Here is a 19,699-nt window from a genome sequence, read left to right on the forward strand (position 1 = left end):
AAATCAGCCGTTTTGCACCTGACCTATTTAGAGAGAAGCCATCTCTGTTGAACAGATGTCTTCTTTCCCAGAAGATGTTAAAGTTGTCTATGAAGGTTACAGTTGTTTCTTTGCATGTTTTTTCCAGCCATTTGTTTAGCATCAGAATTCGGGAAAAAATCTCGTCTCCACAAGCCACGGGCGGGAAAGGGCCGCTCAGAAGCACCTTGACATTTTTGCCATGAACTAAGTTCAACAGACGAATGTAATCCTCTTTCAATACTTCTGATTTTCTTATCCGGGTGACGTCGCCCAGGGCTTCAGCTTGTATTATGAGTTTTTCCAAGGTCGGACGCTCTTTCAAGATCCTTGGAAGGATGTCTAATAAATCAGACACCAGGCCATAGTTTGAGTCGACCTCTGTGTTTTTCTTGTTACAGAAATGTTTAATCCCACATACAGACCCACTGCATAAAATCAGGGTCCTTGGCCCCGTGGCATGTCTTTTCTCTGATGTATTAGAGCGAAAGTCGTTGACGTACCTCTGAGTGTTGTCATGATTCTCCTGGGTCACATTTTGGAGCGGAGCGAATCTGTTTCGTAAAGGAATTCCAGCATTTCCAGCAGGTTTACTCCTATCATTTGTTGTGGGAACAGTCCGCTGTTGTTTCACTTGTCCTGGGACATCTCTCTGTAGTCTCGGCCAGTTTTCTTTGTCTAGGCGTGGGGTTCGTTGAACCTTTGGTCTTGCACCCTGAGTGATCCAGGGATTCTCATTTTCCTCAGGGATCTGTTTGTTCAGAGAGTTGCTGGGCTGGTGGTCCCCGTTTGGAGTCGCAGGCAGGGTTGTTTCATTTCCATACGCGCCGTTTACATCATAATTCAGTTCGAGTCGGCATATCTTCTGTTCTATAACGCCGATCTTTTGTAGAAGCGTGTCAAGGTCCACTGTGGTGAAGGTAGGCATCTTTGCAAAATCAAAATCAAAAATAAATAAAAAGAAAATAAATAAAAATAACTAAATCCAACTTTCCGTGGTTTTGGCAAAGAGATAAAAAGGAGATAAAAAGTAAAACGCAGGAAAATGCAAGCAAGCAGGGAGCAGAGAAAAAAGCGTCCGAGCAGGCAGAGAGGCGGAGCAGACTAGTAGCAACCTTTTGCTTTGATTACTGCTTTGCACACTCTTGCAATTCTTTTGATGAGCTTCAAGATGTATTTTAGCATGCAGAAAGAAAATCATTGACATAGATACTTTTTAGATCTATTGTATTTTCCAACATTAACACATTCACCGTACAGATCAGTGAGTTTATCATAAAGCAGGACTCCATGCACTAAACAGAGTTTAGTGTGATGTGATGCATCCATTCATGCATACATCTGATGTAAGTGGTAGAAACTAATATATTCAGGGGTCATAAACAAGTGTCAACACATTGAGTTATCTGAGTTATTTCTGAATCAGATAGATGCATTCCTCAAATTAGCTTTATGAAAATCTTACTAAAACTGTTAAATTACTAAAAAGTATTTCCTCCAACGCTAAATGTTTAGTTGCAGCTCTATGAAAGACAAACCCAATGGTGACAGAGGTTAAGAGCGGAAATCATAACCACACTTTATTCAACTTCCTGATTTTTAAAGAAGCCATCTAAGTTTCTGCACGGTCCATATTGAACCCATCCCTTCGGTTGGATATTGTCCTGTTTCTCACTTCTTTTGTTTGTTTGTTTCCTTGTAAAGTTTCAACATAAAATAATTTATATTTAGATGGTCTCCTTTAGACACTAATGATCTCTGACTGTCTGACACATCAAAAAAGCAGAAGCAGAAACACACATTTAAGGGTATGACATCAGCGTCTTTTCTCATTAACAGTTCCTCTTCAGCTTTCGTCTGATGTCAATGTTGAAACTTTTACAAAATGGAAAGAAAAGCACAAAATCTGGATGGTTCATCTGATAACCCAACTGTTTCTTCATCTGCAGGTAAGACAGAATATCAGAATTTCTTTGTGTTCAGTTACATCTTCCATCCATTCTCTGTCACTCTTGTCCCCTGTTGGGGTCATGAGTGTTGCTGGTGCCTATCTCCAGCTGTCAATGTGTGAGAGAAGGGGAAAACCCTGGACAGGTCGCCAGTGTGTCGCAGGCAGTTACATCTTATTGTGAATATTTCACATGATAATAGAAAGTGAATATAACATACAACTAATTTAGTTACTGCTCTACTGAACTTCAATTTGAAGGAACATTTTTGATTGTTGTGTCTTTTAGAGAAAATTGAGGAAGTTGACTATGTTAATGTTCTGAGGAGAACATGAGAGCTGCTCCAGGTAGAATATGAAGATGGTTTAATGAAGTTACATAATGTTAAGTATAAGACTTCTTTAACTAAAAGTGATATTTTAAATTTGAAAAGAAGACAATTCAAAATAAGTGTTTTTGCTTTAGAAAATATTTAAGAGTTACTGACAGGGACCCTGATAGTATTGACGTTTGTTGAAAAGTTAAAACTGAACTTTTTAATCTTTTCCTTTTTTTCCATCAGGTCACAAGTTTCCTTCCTTTTCAAAGTTGTTCCTGCTACTAGCAGCTTATTGGCTGATTCTGCTGGTCGTTATCCCGCTTCATATCCATTGTGAGTCACCTCTAACATTTAGACGTGTTTAATTCATCAGCTTATTGTTACTTAGGTTACATATGAACAAAGCTGTCAGGGAAAATTAATTTCAACAAACTTCCTGTTAAACACTTTGTGTCAGGTGAGGTTAATGCTTGATGGTATTTGTCGGTTTTGGTAGCCTTATGAGCGGGAATGATGATAGAAGCAGAAGCATGTGGAAGCAGCAACACATTTATTTGTTGGCAGCAGCATTCAACCACCAACCTCTCTCTTCACAGACACAATCACTTCCTTAAATACCCACAGCTGTTTAAGGGCAATTTACTGCTTGCACCTATAACATACAATATTTAATAAAATAAAATATACATATACACATTCACAACTATTTTTATAAATATTTTATAGTTTAGACATACACCTAGAACCTTAAAACAAAGGTTCCCCCTGTTTTCCATGGTCTCTCCTGGAACCTATAAATGGTGTCTGGAACCCCGGGGAAGTATTTGTCCAAACACCCTGGAGAGGACATAGACAAACAGGTGAGTCACAGACATCATATACGTAGACGCGTCATAGGGCGCAGGTTCGCACGTCAACGTCACCGCCATATTGTATGTGGCAGAAAAAAGTTGAGTTCTGTTATTGTGAACGTGAATCAGAGAAGAATACACAGAGAAGAACACACACACACACACACACACACACACACACACACACACACACACACACACACACACACACACACACACACACACACACACACACACACATATGAATATAAGGATCAATTTGTGTGTGTATGTGTTATGAATATAAGGATCAATTTGTTAAATCTAAACATTGTGGTCTTCATTATTTCATAAAACCGTGTCACATGTGAAACTTTAGGAACAGACTTTTTGGGGGAGTATTAAAGAGGTAAAATTAATAATATGAGAAAAAGAAAGTCCTAGGTCAATAAAGTAAAAAAACAAACAAACAAGCGATAATGTTATGAGAAAAACGTCATATTATGAGAATTAACGGGGAACATTTCCAGAAAAGTCACAGTTTGCAGAATTATTTCACTCCTTGAGTAATAGGCCCAGGTTAGATTATTTTAAATATTTTTATTCTTTAGGAGAATACATGCAGGAGAATGAAGCTAAAGGGATACAAAAATAAACTTGTAATATTACAAAAACAAAAATACTACCAATACAAAGTATATTCAGGGATTAAAGTCCCTCTGATACTGTTTAAGTGACTGAGTAACTGCAGATTTGCCACATTTAAGATGGCGGACGCTCTGACGCATCGCAGCATAGGCAGAACCCGCCCAATGACGCGTCTACTCTTATATTATGTCTATGAGGTGAGTCACCAAATCATAACACTTTCTTTATACTCACACTTTGAACAGCTTTTATGCCACACCATTTGCTTAAGTTTCTGACCAGTAGACTTTAGCTCTAAATAGCAATCCTTCTCTTTTCACAGACATCCACACTTTCTAATGAGGAGCGGCTGTGCAGAGCCTGAAACAAAAGGCTACATGCTAATTATTAAAATATCCAATGAATATTCAATGAATGGTTAAAACGTTTTGTGTGCAAATGTTTATTGATGTGCAAATCCATGCTCAAAGTGCTGTGCTAAATAAAGTGCTAGAGTGCAAGTTTAAAGTTCAAAAGTACTCTTAAAGTGCAATACAAATGACTTTTATAAAGACAGTCCCCGTAATGAAGACCTCTTCATTACAGTATTAAGTTACTGTACTGTGAACACCATCAGCAGATATTTTCGTGTGAGTTTTTATACAGAAATCAGATGCAGAGCTTTACTTGTGACATGCTGTAAAATTATTCTTTTTTTTAATGCCAGTTTGAGCTGCAGCTTGTAGCACTTGATAAAATATGAATTAAACAATTTACTGCAGATCGTTTCAGTCTTCTCACAGTTGAACAGCTGGTGATCAGCTCAGTTATTTGTCAAAACAGACAGATATAATGAATAATAGAGAACTGCATCATCACCATTAATGTTATTTTTGCCATTTTCTTAGTTCACCTTATTACTCGGTTTGAGCTGAAACAACTGAAAGTCAAAGAAACATTGCTGCTTGAGGAAAATCAAAACCTGACAAGAGAACTTGATGAAGTGAAGAATAAAATCCAGAAGCTGCAGAAAGAGAAGAAAAACCTCACAGAACAAATAGAAACTATGGAGAAACCTTGGAATGAGCAGAACGTCAGTCGAGCTCAGTGGAGCGTTAATGAATACTGTCCTAAAGAAAAAAGTATGTTCAGATCTACTTGTTAAAATATTACCCTTAATTATGTTGGTCAGTCCAAATGTTTATTAGTTGATCTCTGTTGTTTCAGACAGAAAGTGTAGTTCTTGTCAGAAAGGCTGGTATCACTCTTGGTCCAGCTGCTATGCAGTTAATTATGCTGAACCTCCGAATCAGAAAACCTGGGATGAAGCACGAGAAGACTGCAGAGGAAAGAGTTCAGATCTGACTGTTGTTAGTAATGAAGAAGAAAAGGTAAAGACAGAGCTGTGAAATATAAATGTAAAATGTTTCTTTTGTTTGCAGCTACATTCCTGAAAAATGACCAACACTGATATTGATAATGTTTCTCTTGTCTTCTGTTTTTACTTTAAACAAATCTTTGCCCAAATGTGCATTGTGAATGTACAGTTGAATGACAAAACCGAAGTCTGAAACTGTTTGTGAACTAGAAGTTTTTTTTCTTAAACCTGTTTATCATGTAAGTGAAGTAAATATGTCATAATTTTATCTCATTCTCCACAGATGTTTGTTAAAGAAAATAGTTGGACTGATACAATCATTAGAGGATACTGGATTGGCCTCAGAGCTGAAGGAGGGAAATGGAGATGGATCGATGGAAGTGATCTGACCAATCAGTGAGAGATACTTTATTTCTTAAACTTTGTAGAAAACAAATCTATCAGCCTTGATCTAACAGATGTTTTTCCTTAGAACCTGGATACAGCAGCAGCCTGTTGATGGTCAGTGTGTAACTTCTCTCAGGAACAGAGAATGGAGATCAGTGAGCTGTGATGAAAAGAACGGATGGATCTGTGAGAAGAAGGCTTTATCTGTTTAGACATGAAATATTCTGGGACTGTCCTAAATGCAAATAAATTAAAAGCTTCACAGATCTCTTATGTAAAATGTGGCAATTTTTTTAAAGGATTTTTAGCTTTTTTAATACATCTCATATTTATTGTAACACATGCAGAGCTTTTTACTTGAAGTCTGATTAAAGACACCGACATTTAGAAAAGGTTTTAGTGGCACACAGCAGCTGTTCATATGAAAATAGTTTGTAGTTTTGAGGTTTTTCTGATTATTTGTCTGAGCTGCAATATTTACAGTTTATTAACTGATTAATGAAAAATAGACATGATTTAGTTTCATGTTTCCAGAACTTTTTACTGATAGTTTTTGGGTGAACTTTACTTATTATGATTTTAGGATGCCCACTTTGTGTTTTACTTTCTTTGATGGTTAGGATCATGAGTATACATATATAGCTGCTTCTGCTTGTTTAAAGACGTCATAGAGAATAAAAATTTCACTTTTCCTCTTGTCATTTTTCTGTTACATTGCTCATCAAACATCTGGGAGGCCTGAGTTTGTTCCTGAACTGCACAAAGATGATCATAATTCTGTTCATATTAAAGCAAACGATCTGGGTTTGGAAGTAACTCTCTAAATGTTATCATGTTTCCCTGATTTAATGCAGGTCACATCAACGTCTTGAGTTCATTTAGCTTTAAAAAGCTACAGACAGAAAATAGAAGTGCAGAAGCCTGAGAATAAGTTGTTGACACACTGTGGAGTTTGTGATCATCCCAAAAAATAAGAAAATGCTTAGAATTATCAGGAGATCCATTTAATCTAAAATGTGAAAATACATTTTGTTTCTGCTTCACAAAATTTCTTTAGACATTGGACAATTAAATTTTCAGTCCTGATTCTGTCAAAAAGAAGGAATAGACACTAAATTTATAGTATTTTAACTGTAGGAAACCATAAAAGTTAATGCTTCTTAACTTAAAGTACAACGATTGAAACTTAGAGGTAATATTTGATTTGGAGTTTAAATTCAATAAATAATTTCACCCTGTGGTCAAATCTGGTTTTTATCATCAGTCTTCTGACCATGGCTAAATCATAATGAATTACAGAAAGTCATTCATGCTTCTATCAGCTCGAGACGCAACTACTGTAATCGTCTCTATATCTATTCTTCTCCTAAACGTCTCCAACTTGTCCAACCTGCTTTTTTTTAGATGTGAGCATAACATCCTTGTTCTATCCTCTTTACACTGGCTTCCTGTCCATTTTAAAATTGTTTTAAAACTTTTTTTTCTTTTCAAAGCCCTTAATGGCCTGGCCCCATCTTATTTATCTGAACTTTTATGTCTTTCTGAACATGGCAGATCCTTGATGTCATGAAATTAACTTTGATTAGAAGTTCCAAGGACCGGGCTAAAGGACTGGGGTGAGCAAGCATTTTCAGTGGGAGCACCCCGACTCTGGAACCCACTTCCTTTTGACTTTCTCTCCACCTCAGACCCAGACACCTTTAAATCTAAGCTTAAAACCTAGTTTCCAGGAAGGCTTTTAATACCAACTAGCATAGTGGCATTTTATCTAAAATTCAGATTTTCCTGTTTTCTGCTTTTATGGTTGTATGTTTTAATGTTTTCATTGTTGAGTGCTTTGGTCACCTTAGCTGGTTGTTTTAAAGCATTATATAAATCAATAAATCAACTAAAGTTGTTATATAAATCAATTAATATTGTTATATAAATCAATAAATCAATTAAAGTCGTAAACATGTGATGTGACCAGCTATCTCATTTAATCACAGAATGACAATGAATCATCTCTGGAATTTATGAAGTCTTTTCTTAAAGGGACAGTGTATTGCACTATTTTGGCTATTTAGTTGCCAAAGGTCAAGTATTGCTTATGTAAATACATATTGCTTTTATAAATACATATTCAGTCTAATAACCTCACATCAAAAATTAAAGTATTCTCATTACTTATAATTGGTACTTTATAAATACATTGGTGTCGGTGCACCCACTGGGAGGCGGCATGTTGTGTCACTATTTCTACATTTTAGTAGCCGAAAGGGGCCAAACTTGTCAGCATTACGCATTTTCACTATCTGTCTTCTATATGAAGATGTGCTGTTGGTGGAAGTGGAGTACAAAAAAAGGCAAAGACAACCGTAGATCATTCTATTTGCCGTTTTCTGTTGAAATGGAGGACCATTCATACTCTCTGCCCAGCGAGATGGAAGATAAAGTAATTAAGAAAAGAAAAAGAAGTAATAACCGGGAGAAAATGAGAGGCTATATCGGCTAATATTACCAAGTTGAGATAATTCATGAGGGAGCAGGGGTTTAAAACAGATGTGGAGTTTGCAGGCTTACTGTTGGACAGGGAAGTTAATTCAATAAAACAGTGAAGTTTATTTTGGCTTTATCTTAGAAACAGGGAAGTGTAGAGCAACAAAGACGACTTGTTTGTTCGACGAACAGATAGATGTGTGTACACGGGGGGATATCAACTGGCCCGTTCACTGTCTGAGTGACTGTACATTAAGAAACAAGCCGGAAAAAAAATGCAACTCCGGGAGTTTACAAGCAAATTTAGGGGGAAAAAACAAGCAAACTTGGCAGCAGTGCCAAAAACCATTTCAGACAATGACCATAGCTATTAGCTATTAGCAGTAGCTTGGTTCCAAATACATTGAGGACACGTTTACATTGTCATATATTTATGACACTCCACATGCTTAACAGCGAGGTTGTTTGTAATTCATTTAGCACCACTAGATGTGTGCCAGTGGGAACATTTTACACAGTGGGGCTTCAAACGTGTATTTGTTTACCAGAATGAGAGGAAAAAACTGGAATTTAAAAACAATAAAAAATCTTTGACAATGTGTTTTTACAGTAAATATTGATCAGAACAAACAAAAGGAGACAGTTAATGAGCAGATGACATTTTTAAATCGGCTTTTTTGACATTCTGACCAAAAAATTGTTAAACCACTAAAATATATTTCCTGGACCACTAAAAGGTTTTCTTCAGCTCTATGGAAGACACACCTAATGCTGACGGATGTTTAAAATCATACATTTCTCAACTTCCTTCTTTTTAAAGAAGCCTTCTACGTTTCTGGCTTGTCCATTTAGAACCCATCCCTTAGGTTGGATATTGTCCTGTTTCTCCCTCTTTTCTACAAATCAACAAATCAGTTTGACCTCTACCTCCTGAGGAGGATGAGGTCTTTTGGAGGGCAGGTGGCACTCCTGAAGACCATCTTTAACTCTGTGGAGGTATCACCCCTCTTCTATGGTGTGGTTCGTTAAAGCAGCAGCTTATATGTACTCTGCATGTTTATTGGACATGCACTTACTAAGAACTTCTCTGTTTGTCTCGTGAGTCAATAAAATGTTTCCCAAACGTGTTGAGGATCATCAAGATTTTCTTTTTGTACTTATGAGATGGACCTTAGTGTTATTTTTGCTTATCAATGATTCTTATCTTGGAACTCTCTGCTTAACGTCTTTTTTTGCCTCTTTTTTATTATTGAAACATGAACTCTGAGATTGGGGGGGGGGGGGAGTGAGCCATGCAGTGCTTTAGATTTTGTTCTGGGTTCTTTTGGAACCTCCTGGAGGAGTCGTTGAAACACCCTGGAGGTAATTTTTAAAGGTTCAACATTATTCCAAATTTTTCTCCATTGGTGGAAAATGGTTCTCACAGTGATTCACTGTGTGCTCCTTAAACTTTTAAGTGTGACAAAAAAAACTGCATGATTACACATACTTATATAAAAAAAACACTATCTGCACAAAGTAAAACCACAATTACCCCATGGATGTGTGAAACTATTTATTGACTTCTGCAAATTTAATACAATGCAAATTTTATTTAAATAACAGTTATAGGACAAAAACTGAACATCTGAAATAACAAATACAATACAGTTAACAAGACAACAGCACCATTGTGCAAGACCTTTACAGTTTCAATTGGAAACACCAGTTTTCTTTTGTAGTTCAACACCTAATGCATACATTTTTAACACATGCTTGAACATAAAGCTGGGCTAGACATAAAAATGTGCTTAGGTATTAAGAATTTTCTTAGTTTGTTTATTTAGGTAGTAAGGGTGAGTTTTATTTGCGCTTGGAAGGTGGATTTTGTTTTCCAACTTACAGCTAGAACTTGCAGAATAGATTTGTGGTATCATTCCTAGCTATGAATCAAGCACCAAAGCTCCAGCTGGTATGCAGCTACTTAAAACCAGATCCGATGCCCTGTTTACACATATGCCAATATGATTCAAACTGTGTAATGCAATTCGTAGCACTATTGCCTAGGAGCAAGAAGGTCATGGGTTCAAAACCAGACCTGGTGTTTTTCTGCATGAAGTTTGCATGTTCTTCCTGTGCATGTGTGGGTTCTCTAGCTTCCTCCTACAGCTCAAACACATGAGTGAGTTAACTGAGTCTATCCAAATTGCCCTCAGGTGTGTGAGTGCATGGTTTATCTGCCCTGGGATGGAAAGGGTGTTTCTTGCCCATTGACTGCTGGAGATAGCGGTCCCTCCTTTCCCACATCGTGTGTGTCTGGCTTAATGACAAGCAGAAATGTTCTCTGGCTGTCGTAGCTATACCAAACATATTTGCTTTATACCTATGGGATGGGTGTTTCAAACCATTTTCTGTTCCAAGTCACTATTGTTTCAATACAAGATGCAGGTTCATTTGTAGTTACTGCTATAGCAAACAAAGATACTGGAGTAGATGTAGATGAACAGGAGCATGGAAAGAGTTAAAAAGCGCTAAATCTAATGTGACAACAACATGAACCTCAAAAACTTAAAAGTATTAAAGCAGTCCGTCTCTTGTATGTTGGGTACTTTGAGTTTGGGACTGAGAAGCAGAAATTGCATACCTGGATGCTGTGTTAAGCTCCCTTTAATACAGATCAGAATTATAGAAATGGTAGCATTAATTTTCACAGCAAAATTATATAGTCTTGGTTTCTGACTAGTCTAAAATAGGTTATTCTGTATTTTTTTATATTTAGCATAATTTTAGATGTGATCTCATGCGTTCTGAAAATTGTCAAATTGAATCATGATTCACTCCAAAATAAAAACAATTTATTTCCTACAATATAACTTTATATTTAGGCCTAGCTATTTTACTATTGAAACTTTTCTTTATCGGCAGCTTGATATGAGATTTGCAGTTAAGTGGAAAAACCAGCGGAGTCATTAATAACACTGTTTGCACAGAAACACAATTGAACACAGATACATTCCTGCATGTCTTTCTCATGACAACTTCTATTTTTTTTGGCATTTCGTGAAAATAATACAGTTTACTTTCATTACCGAGCTGAAACACTGTAAAGCATTTAAAGTGGTCTGGTATATTTCTGGATCAAACAATCAACACAAGTCTGAAACCAACTAAAACTCTTCTATAAGTTTGTTTTGGTTTTAAGCTGCATAAAATCAAGACCATAGGTCTGCAACCTTTAGGATCCAAAAAAAAAACAAAAACAGTTTTGCCCTCAATCCAGCTAAATAAACCTGTTAGAGCCACAAATATTACATGACATAGGAAAAGATAAAACTTATAATTATTCTATAAAGATGTACTGTATGGAAACCTGTATTTTTATTTCTATTTTGGGGGTTTAAAATAAAGAAGAAAACATATTTTATGTAATGTATGACAAAAAAATGTAATCCTAAAGTATCTTAAAAATATTACTCTTCCTGTTAGTGTCAAAAAATTCAGATCAGTTATTCAATAAATTATTAAAAATGCTAAAACCTGCATTTGCTGTTATATCTATATTTATTTTTATTTTTTTTATTATTTTTAGCAAAAGTTATTAAAAGCTATTACAGAAAAGTTGCAGGCTGCAGACACCTGGTCTAGACCTTTTAACCTTCAGTTGTCTGAACGAGTGGTTCAGGCGGGCTGAATAATATTGTCAAATCTCTGAAACCCTACAATGATGCTTCTTATACTTGATATTAAGACCAGAAAACACATGCAAAAATCAAAGAATAATAATAAAATTGACATCTGTAAGATGCAGGCCAGATAGACTCCACACAGCTTTCAGTTAGCAACACTGTCTGCATCAACAAAAAAGCTGCAGCTGAAAACTGTAACATTTTTATGTTATTAAGATTTATCCAGTTTCAAATTCACTGTCGTTGACTTTCTACACATCTAATCTACATCCCTTGCTATTTCAAGTAAAGCTGAACACAGTAATCAAAGGTTGAGGTAAACAAAGGTCCAACAAAATAAAACCATAACTTCACCTTCCAGAGAAACCAACCTAATCTAGGAAGGAACCACTTTTTTGCTATTTGATATAACTTAAAGGAGAATTGAAATCAGATCTGCACATACTGAGTTACCGGAAGTATTTTTTTTTTATATGTTTTAATTAAAATGATGTTTAGTGTGTTTAGTGTTTCAAGTTTTGTGTGATGTTAGCTTCAAAATACTTTTCATTTCTCCTTTACCTCAATAAATGTCTTTGTTTCTGTAAGAATTTTGAGTCTTGTGTGCCATCTTGTGGTGGGGGAGCAAAACATCTCTAAGGAACTGCTATTGAATGACTTTTTTCTGCTTTAAATAGTGTCACCCAAACACGCCAAGCTACAAAAAAAAAAAAAAAAAAAAAAAGAACACACAACAATAATGAGGCACTTTAGAGTACAAAATAACCCCAAAACACCTATTGTTCAAGTTGAAAAGTCATCATATTATTATAAGGAGTGTGTATGAACAGCTTTGACACCAATTTTAAACACCCAAACATCATATATTAATAAAAAGTCATCACTACGTTTATTTAGAAAGATAGGCCAAATAGAGTCCCATTTTCTCTTAGATTTTTATGCAGTCCCAAATAGTCCCCACATGATAAAATTTAGAATAATCCACATTGTCTCTGCAGTCCCTCTTTTAGTACGTCAAGAAAGAAAATGGACCTTTGGCTTAATTTGTCAGTTTCCTTAATGGCAAGAAAAGCGAAGAATAAAACTTCTAACATGAAGCTGGGTTTAACAGAGACAATCTTTTTCTTGTTAACTTTAACATAAAAACAAAACGTAATAAAAATAGATGAATTCAGAAGATAAAACTAGCTTCTTTCAGTACTTAAAATATGTATGAATGCTCTAAATATAATCTTCCACTGCCCTCAGGTAAAATACATTGGAATTTTTTACTATACAAAACTAAATATACATCTAATGTGTTTGGGTGGCCACCTTTACGGATATACTAAAATAAAATTTTGCAAATGCAGTCACACTACAATATAAAGCTGAGTTCCGCTACCACAGCAAAGAAACAAAATAATCAGGTGGAAGAGGGAGTCTGGAGGAGGAAAAACTGACCCAGAGAGTTCAGTCATCATCACTGTCGCTGCCCGACTCGCTGAGCTGAAGATCGTTTCCTGCAGAGACCAGCAGAAGAAAACAGGTGAGAAAATATTTTACTGAAATCCTCTCCTAGCGAACGCCCGAGCCCTCAGACACTCACGGAGTGTGTTCATGAGCTGGTTGTTGCCCTGCTGCCTGTCGACTTCTCCGTTGACCATGGGGAGGCGGCTGGGGGACGTCTGGCTGAGCGGCCGCGGGGCGTCGTTCTCACCGTCGCTGCTGCTGCTGTCGTCGCCGCTCCCTGAAGCGCTGGCTGAATCGGAGGAGCTGCTGCTGCCGCTGCTGCTCATCTGCTCTATGACATCCACCTCTGCTCTCAGCTCTGTCAGCACAGAATCATCAGAGTTAAGGTTCCTCAGTTAATGTTTCATTCCTTCCCTCCCCATTCATACTGATCCAGTCACGCAGTCTAAAACTCATCTTTAGCCTCTTAATGTTTAGGATTCAGTTAGCTTTGGTGCATGTGGTTGAACTTCATCACCTCTCTTGATGTCATCGAGCTGAGGTTCAGGGGAGGGGTTGTCCTTAGTTTGGGAGGGCGAAGTTTTGATCCCAGTTCCTGGTTTAGTTGGGGCCCGGAACTGGGAGCTGGGCTGGCTGGAGCGAACTGACTGCTGCTCAATGCGGGCCTGGATCTTACTGCTCCCCTCTGCCCTGTAGAGTAAAAACACAGCAGAGCAAATACACCTAACATTAGTCCTTTAGGATCATTTACTAAAATACAGACGAGCCAACATCAGATGTCTAACAATGTGTTTTTATTTATCTAAACGTCCAAAGCATTGACCTTCTCACCTTGTTTTCTTCACTTGGATGCTGCTGCTGAGCTTCTCCAGTACAAATTCTCCTGTGTCATGGTTAATGATGAGCACACAATCCTTCTGATATGGCCGTTTGTTTCCTTTAAATACTGTCATAGGTGGTGTGGAGCCCTGAAAGACAAATCTGTTTGTAAATACCCATAACTACTGTCATAGTAGTTAGCAGCAAGTCAGACTGGTGTTTTGGGAACTGTCAAGCCAGCCTAACTGGCAATGTGGAGGCTACTTTGTGTAAACCTCCTCAGAGAGTCTTACTGGAATGTGAGGTAGAGTAATAGTAACTTCATCTCCTTTCCCAACTTGTAGCTCTCCTTCGCAACTCGTGTCGATAGATGCTGGCTTGAAGTCATCTGAAAAAGAAATGTAGGCATTAATCACATATCTGATCAGTTTTGAATAGTTCTGTTTAGAATAATAAGTTTAAAGTTGTGGGCCTACTTTAAAATTACTGGGGTCTCTAAAGCTCCACTCATACTTTCAGTGCACCTTTCTGCATTCCTCTCCTGTAACACTACCTCAGCCTGGCCTCTTTAAATTTGTCTTCAGTTTGGTACATTATAAAAGAAAAGAGAAGTGCGAGAAAATGTGGAATCATGCAACTGATTTCTTCATTTGCAGCATTTACCAATCCAGTTCAATTGAATTCAGTTTATCTATATAGCACCAGTTCACACCTGCCATCTAAAAGCACTTTGCATAGTAAATTCAATCTAATCATCCAGACAGATTGCTTAAAATTTTGTCTATCATAGGAAACCCAGCAGATTGCGTCAAGTCATTGACTTGCAACATTCACTCCTCCACTGTGTGGTTGACTTTGCAGCAATCACTCATGCTGAGCATGCATGCAGCGATAGTGGAGAGGAGAACTCTCCTTTAACAGGAAGAAACCTCCAGCAGAACCAGAACCAGGCTCAGTGTGAACGGCCATCTGCCACAATAGACTCGAGATTTGAGAAGACAACAAATACACACAAAAAGAACACATAAACACTGACCTAGGAGTACTTTCTATGTTAGAGAGAAATATAAAAGGTTATTGGCAGCACCAGCTCATTTAGTGGCTTCAACTACAAGAGAAACACAGCAAAGCAGATAATCCGAGATAGTTTTCAAGTGTGCAGGATGAAAGAGAGAAAGTACAGTTAGTTGCATTAAAATTTCAGTCAACAGGCTACAAGAGAAACAGGGTTAAACACTGAAATAGAGGGCAAAACCATTATCTATGGAACAAGAACAAAGTATAGCTATTGGTTTGTGATTAGTCTAAGGCCTTGCTAGTCTGTGGCTTTTCAGCCAATAATAAACACTATAGCAAAATTAAAAAATCAAAACCAAGTGGATATTAAAGAAAAAGATGACATAACAGCTGCAGGTTCACCCTGAATGCAAAAAGCATGGGAATAAAGTTTTAGATACAAATGTCTCATAATCAATATTATTTAATAATTATACTCCGTTTTACTAATCAGTGTCATAACATAAAATCGATGACTAAGAACCTTTGACTCAAAAGACAGTAAGAATTTTGAACTTTACTAATATTTTTTTATTAGGTTCTATTGTGCCACATGTTTAAAGTATATTCATATTGTTCAAATGTGATTTTAGAACACTTGCTACACAAATAATTACATTCTTATACTAAGTAATTATTTAGTAACGATCCGTTGTGCTGGCGCTCCTGATCATGACTGTAAACAAACACTGCAGCGCCTCTAACTCACATCTGATGGTATGGAAAGAAGATTTCGGCCTCTTCTCGAAGCTTTCTCCGAGCTTCAAGACATGCTCTTCTTTATCCAGCAGCGGATTCGTACTCCCATTCATGGTCGACGCTTTTTAAAAATGGTTCAAAACTTACATTTGCGTCCGATGGTTAAATCTGGCTACTTCAGCTGGGCTGAACTGCGAATCCAAATAAAGAAAAGTTAGCCTGCGGATGCTAACTGTTAGCAAAACACCGCACACTTCCGGTTTCGGTTCGACTGTAAAATACTACCGAAAGTTGGTTGTTTTGCGTAACTTTTTAATCAACAAACATGGTTCTCCACGCAATAATTAGCTAATGATACAGTCAATACACTGAATTGGACAAGGAATGGTGTTTTTGACGCAACAGGGAAAAGTTCAAATAAAATTAAATCCGTATTAAACAAAAGGAAGATGACAGAAATGATCCAAAGAAATTTTGGAAAACAGTTAAATCAGCTACTGAACAGGCGCCACTGAGTGACTTTCCTAATTTTGTTTGGAAAAAAAGTAAAATGGTGTCTGATAAATTAGAAATTTTTAATTATTTTAATGAGCATTTTATTTCTGTAGGTTCTCTATTTGATGACTTAAATTCATTCGGCCAAAATGCAAATAACGATGAACTGTTTTCGAATAATAATGGTAACTCCACCTCTTTTAACTTTTCCCCTATTTGTACAACTGAGGTTCTTAGAGAACTGAGGAACATAGACACCAGAAAAGCGGCAGGGCCAGATAACTTGGATCCATTTTTTCTAAAGTTGGCTGCAGAGTTTATAGCAGAGCCATTGTCTCATATTTTTAATCTAAGTCTAATCACTAATAAAATCCCTAGTGTCTGGAAATCAGCATTTGTTTTGCCTCTATTCAAGGGTGGGGAGTCATCGCAGGTAAACAATTACTGACCAATTTCTAAATTATGTATCCTAGCAAAAATTTTTGAAAAGTTAGTTGCAGATCAACTAAAGAATTTTTTAGATTCCAATTGTATTTTACAAAATGTACAGTCCGGTTTTAGAAAAAAACATAGTACTGTTACTGCAACTTTAAAGGTTTTCAATGATCTGATCCAGGCTCATGATAACAAAAAACATTGTGTTGCTTTGTTTATCGATCTATCAAAGGCATTTGACACAGTAAATCACACGCTTTTAATTGAAATTCTACACAAAATTGGGCTTTCACATCAAGCTACCATGTGGATAGCTGATTACTTGTCAAACAGAACCCAGAGAGTCCAATTAGCTGGCTACACGTCTTCTAATTTAACTATTTTAAATGGCGTACCTCAAGGCTCAATTCTGGGTCCACTTTTATTCTCCATTTATATAAATAATTTGTGCGTCAACTTGTCAAATGCTTTTTATCATTTTTATGCTGATGACTTAATAATGTACTGCAACTCTTCATCATTATCACAGGCACTACAGTATTTACAGTCTGCTTTTAATGTAGTTCAAACACGGTTACAAACTTTGAAGTTGTTTTTGAATGTGGATAAGACTAAGGCAATGGTTTTCTCCCACTCTGCTAAACTACCAGAAATCCCTCTATTCCTTACCACTGCAGTAGGTGCACAAATTGAGTTTGTTAGTAATTATAAATATCTTGGTTTTATTCTAGATAATGAACTTTCTTTTAAAAATCATATTGCAAATCTATTACGAACATTGAAAATGAAGATTGGGTTTTATTATCGAAATGGACCGTGTTTCTCACTCAAAGCTAGAAGTAAATTGGTTGCAGCAACATTCCTGCCACTTCTGGATTATGGAGATGTTTTATATATGAATGCTTCAACCAAATGTCTGAAATCTTTGAATACTGTTTATCATTGTGCTTTAAGGTTTATAACTGGGAGTAGACGTTTGACACATCATTGTGATTTGTATGCAAAAGCTGATTGGCCTCCTTTAAGTGTTCGGAGAAACAATCATTTGATGATCCTGATCTATAAATCTCTACTTGGACTAACACCAACTTACTTAAGCTCTCTTTTGCATAGATCTAGTAGTTCACATGCTTTACGCTCAAATGACTTTATCCTTCTACATGTTCCTCGTGTTCGAACTGATAAAGGAAAGAAAGCATTCAGTGTGTTGGCTCCTATAGCGTGGAATCAGCTCCAGTCTGAGCTCAAGATGTCAGAAACTATTTCATTGGACTTATTTCGAGCGGTTCTTAAAGATAGACAACAAGCTTGTATGAAACAGTGTCACTGCTTTTAAATTGTTTTTATTGTTTTATATTTCTGCATATGTATTAATTGGTTTTATTTTTGTAACCAGGTTGTAGTGTTTTTGCAGATTTCTGCCCAGGTCCCCCTTGAAAATGAGATCCAGATCTCAACGGGGTTTACCTGGTTAAATAAAGGAAATAAAAAAAAAAAAAAAAAAAAAAAAAAAAACAATGGGAAGGCTGTGGAACTGTGCTTTATAACAAAGAAAAATTGACATTATGATTAAAACAAGACTAAACCGAAATTGAATACAGGGAAATGTGACTTTTATTTTCAAGAAGAAACAGTGGAACATATTTTTTGTTGAGATTAAAAAAAGGGACATGGAACGTAATTTAAAAGACAAAAAAAATGCAACAGGATATAATAACGTTTGGAAAAACTCTGTATTTCAGAGTGTTGTTATTTTTTGTTGATATATATTTTTTCTATATGTATAAATATGTAATTTTAACTTTAAGTAGTATAATTATATCCCGAGCCACACTCCGGCCCAGGTGGTGGCGGTAATGCACCAAAATGGTATTTGTCATCCGCCGTTAAAACATCATGAAGAAGAAGTAGTATGGCGTCCAGCGGTGTAAAGATTTAGCGAGTTATATTTTTGTTTTAAATGTGTAAATCTTACTTTTTTTTAATTAAAGTTACTAATTGACAGGGTGCATAACCGGTTTTAACGTATAATGTCGTTGACAACCATTAATAAGTACGAACCTGCCTGTACACAATCTGTAAAAGCGGAATCCCAAGATGAAGCGTTTCCATGCGGACAAACAACAACAGCCACAGCCAGACACTTAACCCAGGAGGAACTGGCCAGACTGAGCAGTGAACGGGCTTTGGTGTCAGATTTCAAGCAGATAAAACTAGAAAAAGAAGCTAAAAAAAACTGGGACTTGTTCTACAAACGAAATGCGACCAATTTCTTCAAAGACAGGCACTGGACCACCAGAGAGTTTGAGGAGCTCCGGGCATGTAGAGAGGTGAACAGACGCAGGAAATTGTCAAAATGCACAATATTTAACATTTCTCAAGCTATGCGTAAATAACGGTAAGGGGGAAATGAAGTTCCCATAACTGTCACTACAAATATGTGAAAAAAAAACATTATTCCTGGTTCCAAAGGATTTAGTTAAGTCAAATAAATTAAACTTAATCATCTGATTGATAGCAAGTACGAATTTTGCAGCTTGATGACCTGGAGCATTTAAATCTATGTTAACACAATGCCAGGGAGTAACGACATTTGCAGTTATCTTGATATAAGCAATTGGTGCAGCCTATCAGCCTGGGAATCAGTAGAAGGTCAATTAAAACATTTTAAATTCAGCATTTTGCAGTGAGAACATTTTGAAAGCTGGCTAGTGAATGTCCACCTAATTCACCCAAAGGTCAAGGCTGTGCCAAGCTCAGAGGAGTTGCTCCATGTTCGATCCGGCAGGTCTCTTTTAGCATGTTAAATGTTAGGTTTTGTGTCAAGATATAGGAAAAAGACGTTGAAGTTGTCGAGAGAAAGCTTTAATTTCCTCTTTAAAAAAAGATACAGCAGCACAACATAGGATTGGAAAGAGGTGTTTAATTGATGCACAGGACCTATGAAACAGGACTTATGTCCCTTGGACAGATAAGATCAAATTTGAGATGTTTGACCAAAATCCTCCAAGGCAGGTTTGGAGGAAACCAAACACAGCAACTTCATATCAAGCATCAGGTGTGGTGCTGGATGATGATTTGTGCAGGTTTTT

The 19,699-nt window shown here is 36.8% G+C and overlaps 3 protein-coding genes across 3 annotated transcripts in view; 1 reads left to right on the top strand and 2 right to left on the bottom strand.

Annotated features, from left to right (window-relative positions):
* The window catches only part of LOC105922701 (C-type lectin domain family 10 member A), a 512,726-nt gene that overhangs the window by 348,006 nt on the left and 145,021 nt on the right, over window positions 1-19,699 (bottom strand). The gene's annotated exons all lie outside the window — the stretch shown is intronic.
* Window positions 1,881-6,253, top strand: LOC105918931 (C-type lectin domain family 4 member G). The gene is made up of 6 exons (XM_036135418.1): window positions 1,881-1,967; window positions 2,530-2,619; window positions 4,652-4,885; window positions 4,971-5,134; window positions 5,405-5,517; window positions 5,594-6,253. Exons 1-6 carry the CDS (start codon window positions 1,904-1,906, stop codon window positions 5,718-5,720), a joined length of 792 nt encoding a protein of 263 aa, XP_035991311.1. The 5' UTR covers window positions 1,881-1,903; the 3' UTR covers window positions 5,721-6,253.
* eaf1 (ELL associated factor 1) lies at window positions 9,527-15,954 on the bottom strand. The gene is made up of 6 exons (XM_012854124.3): window positions 15,688-15,954; window positions 14,216-14,310; window positions 13,935-14,071; window positions 13,621-13,793; window positions 13,240-13,461; window positions 9,527-13,153 (listed from the first exon to the last, which is right to left on the bottom strand). The coding sequence occupies exons 1-6, from the start codon at window positions 15,788-15,790 to the stop codon at window positions 13,104-13,106; spliced, it is 780 nt and encodes a 259-aa protein (XP_012709578.1). The 5' UTR covers window positions 15,791-15,954; the 3' UTR covers window positions 9,527-13,103.

Source organism: Fundulus heteroclitus, chromosome 3 (assembly GCF_011125445.2).
Source record: "Fundulus heteroclitus isolate FHET01 chromosome 3, MU-UCD_Fhet_4.1, whole genome shotgun sequence".
Lineage (NCBI taxonomy): Eukaryota > Metazoa > Chordata > Actinopteri > Cyprinodontiformes > Fundulidae > Fundulus > Fundulus heteroclitus.

Excerpts from the sequence above, each read along its gene's own strand:
- LOC105918931 (XM_036135418.1), top strand. The coding sequence starts at position 1,904 with ATGGAAAGAAAAGCACAAAATCTGGATGGTTCATCTGATAACCCAACT. Across the intron at positions 1,968-2,529 it reads AACTGTTTCTTCATCTGCAG|GTCACAAGTTTCCTTCCTTT; the intron begins GTAAGACAGAAT and ends TTTTTCCATCAG. Across the intron at positions 5,135-5,404 it reads TTAGTAATGAAGAAGAAAAG|ATGTTTGTTAAAGAAAATAG; the intron begins GTAAAGACAGAG and ends CATTCTCCACAG.
- eaf1 (XM_012854124.3), bottom strand. The coding sequence starts at position 15,790 with ATGAATGGGAGTACGAATCCGCTGCTGGATAAAGAAGAGCATGTCTTG. Across the intron at positions 13,794-13,934 it reads ATCCAAGTGAAGAAAACAAG|GGCAGAGGGGAGCAGTAAGA; the intron begins GTGAGAAGGTCA and ends TTTACTCTACAG. Across the intron at positions 13,154-13,239 it reads CCAGCTCATGAACACACTCC|GAAACGATCTTCAGCTCAGC; the intron begins GTGAGTGTCTGA and ends TGGTCTCTGCAG.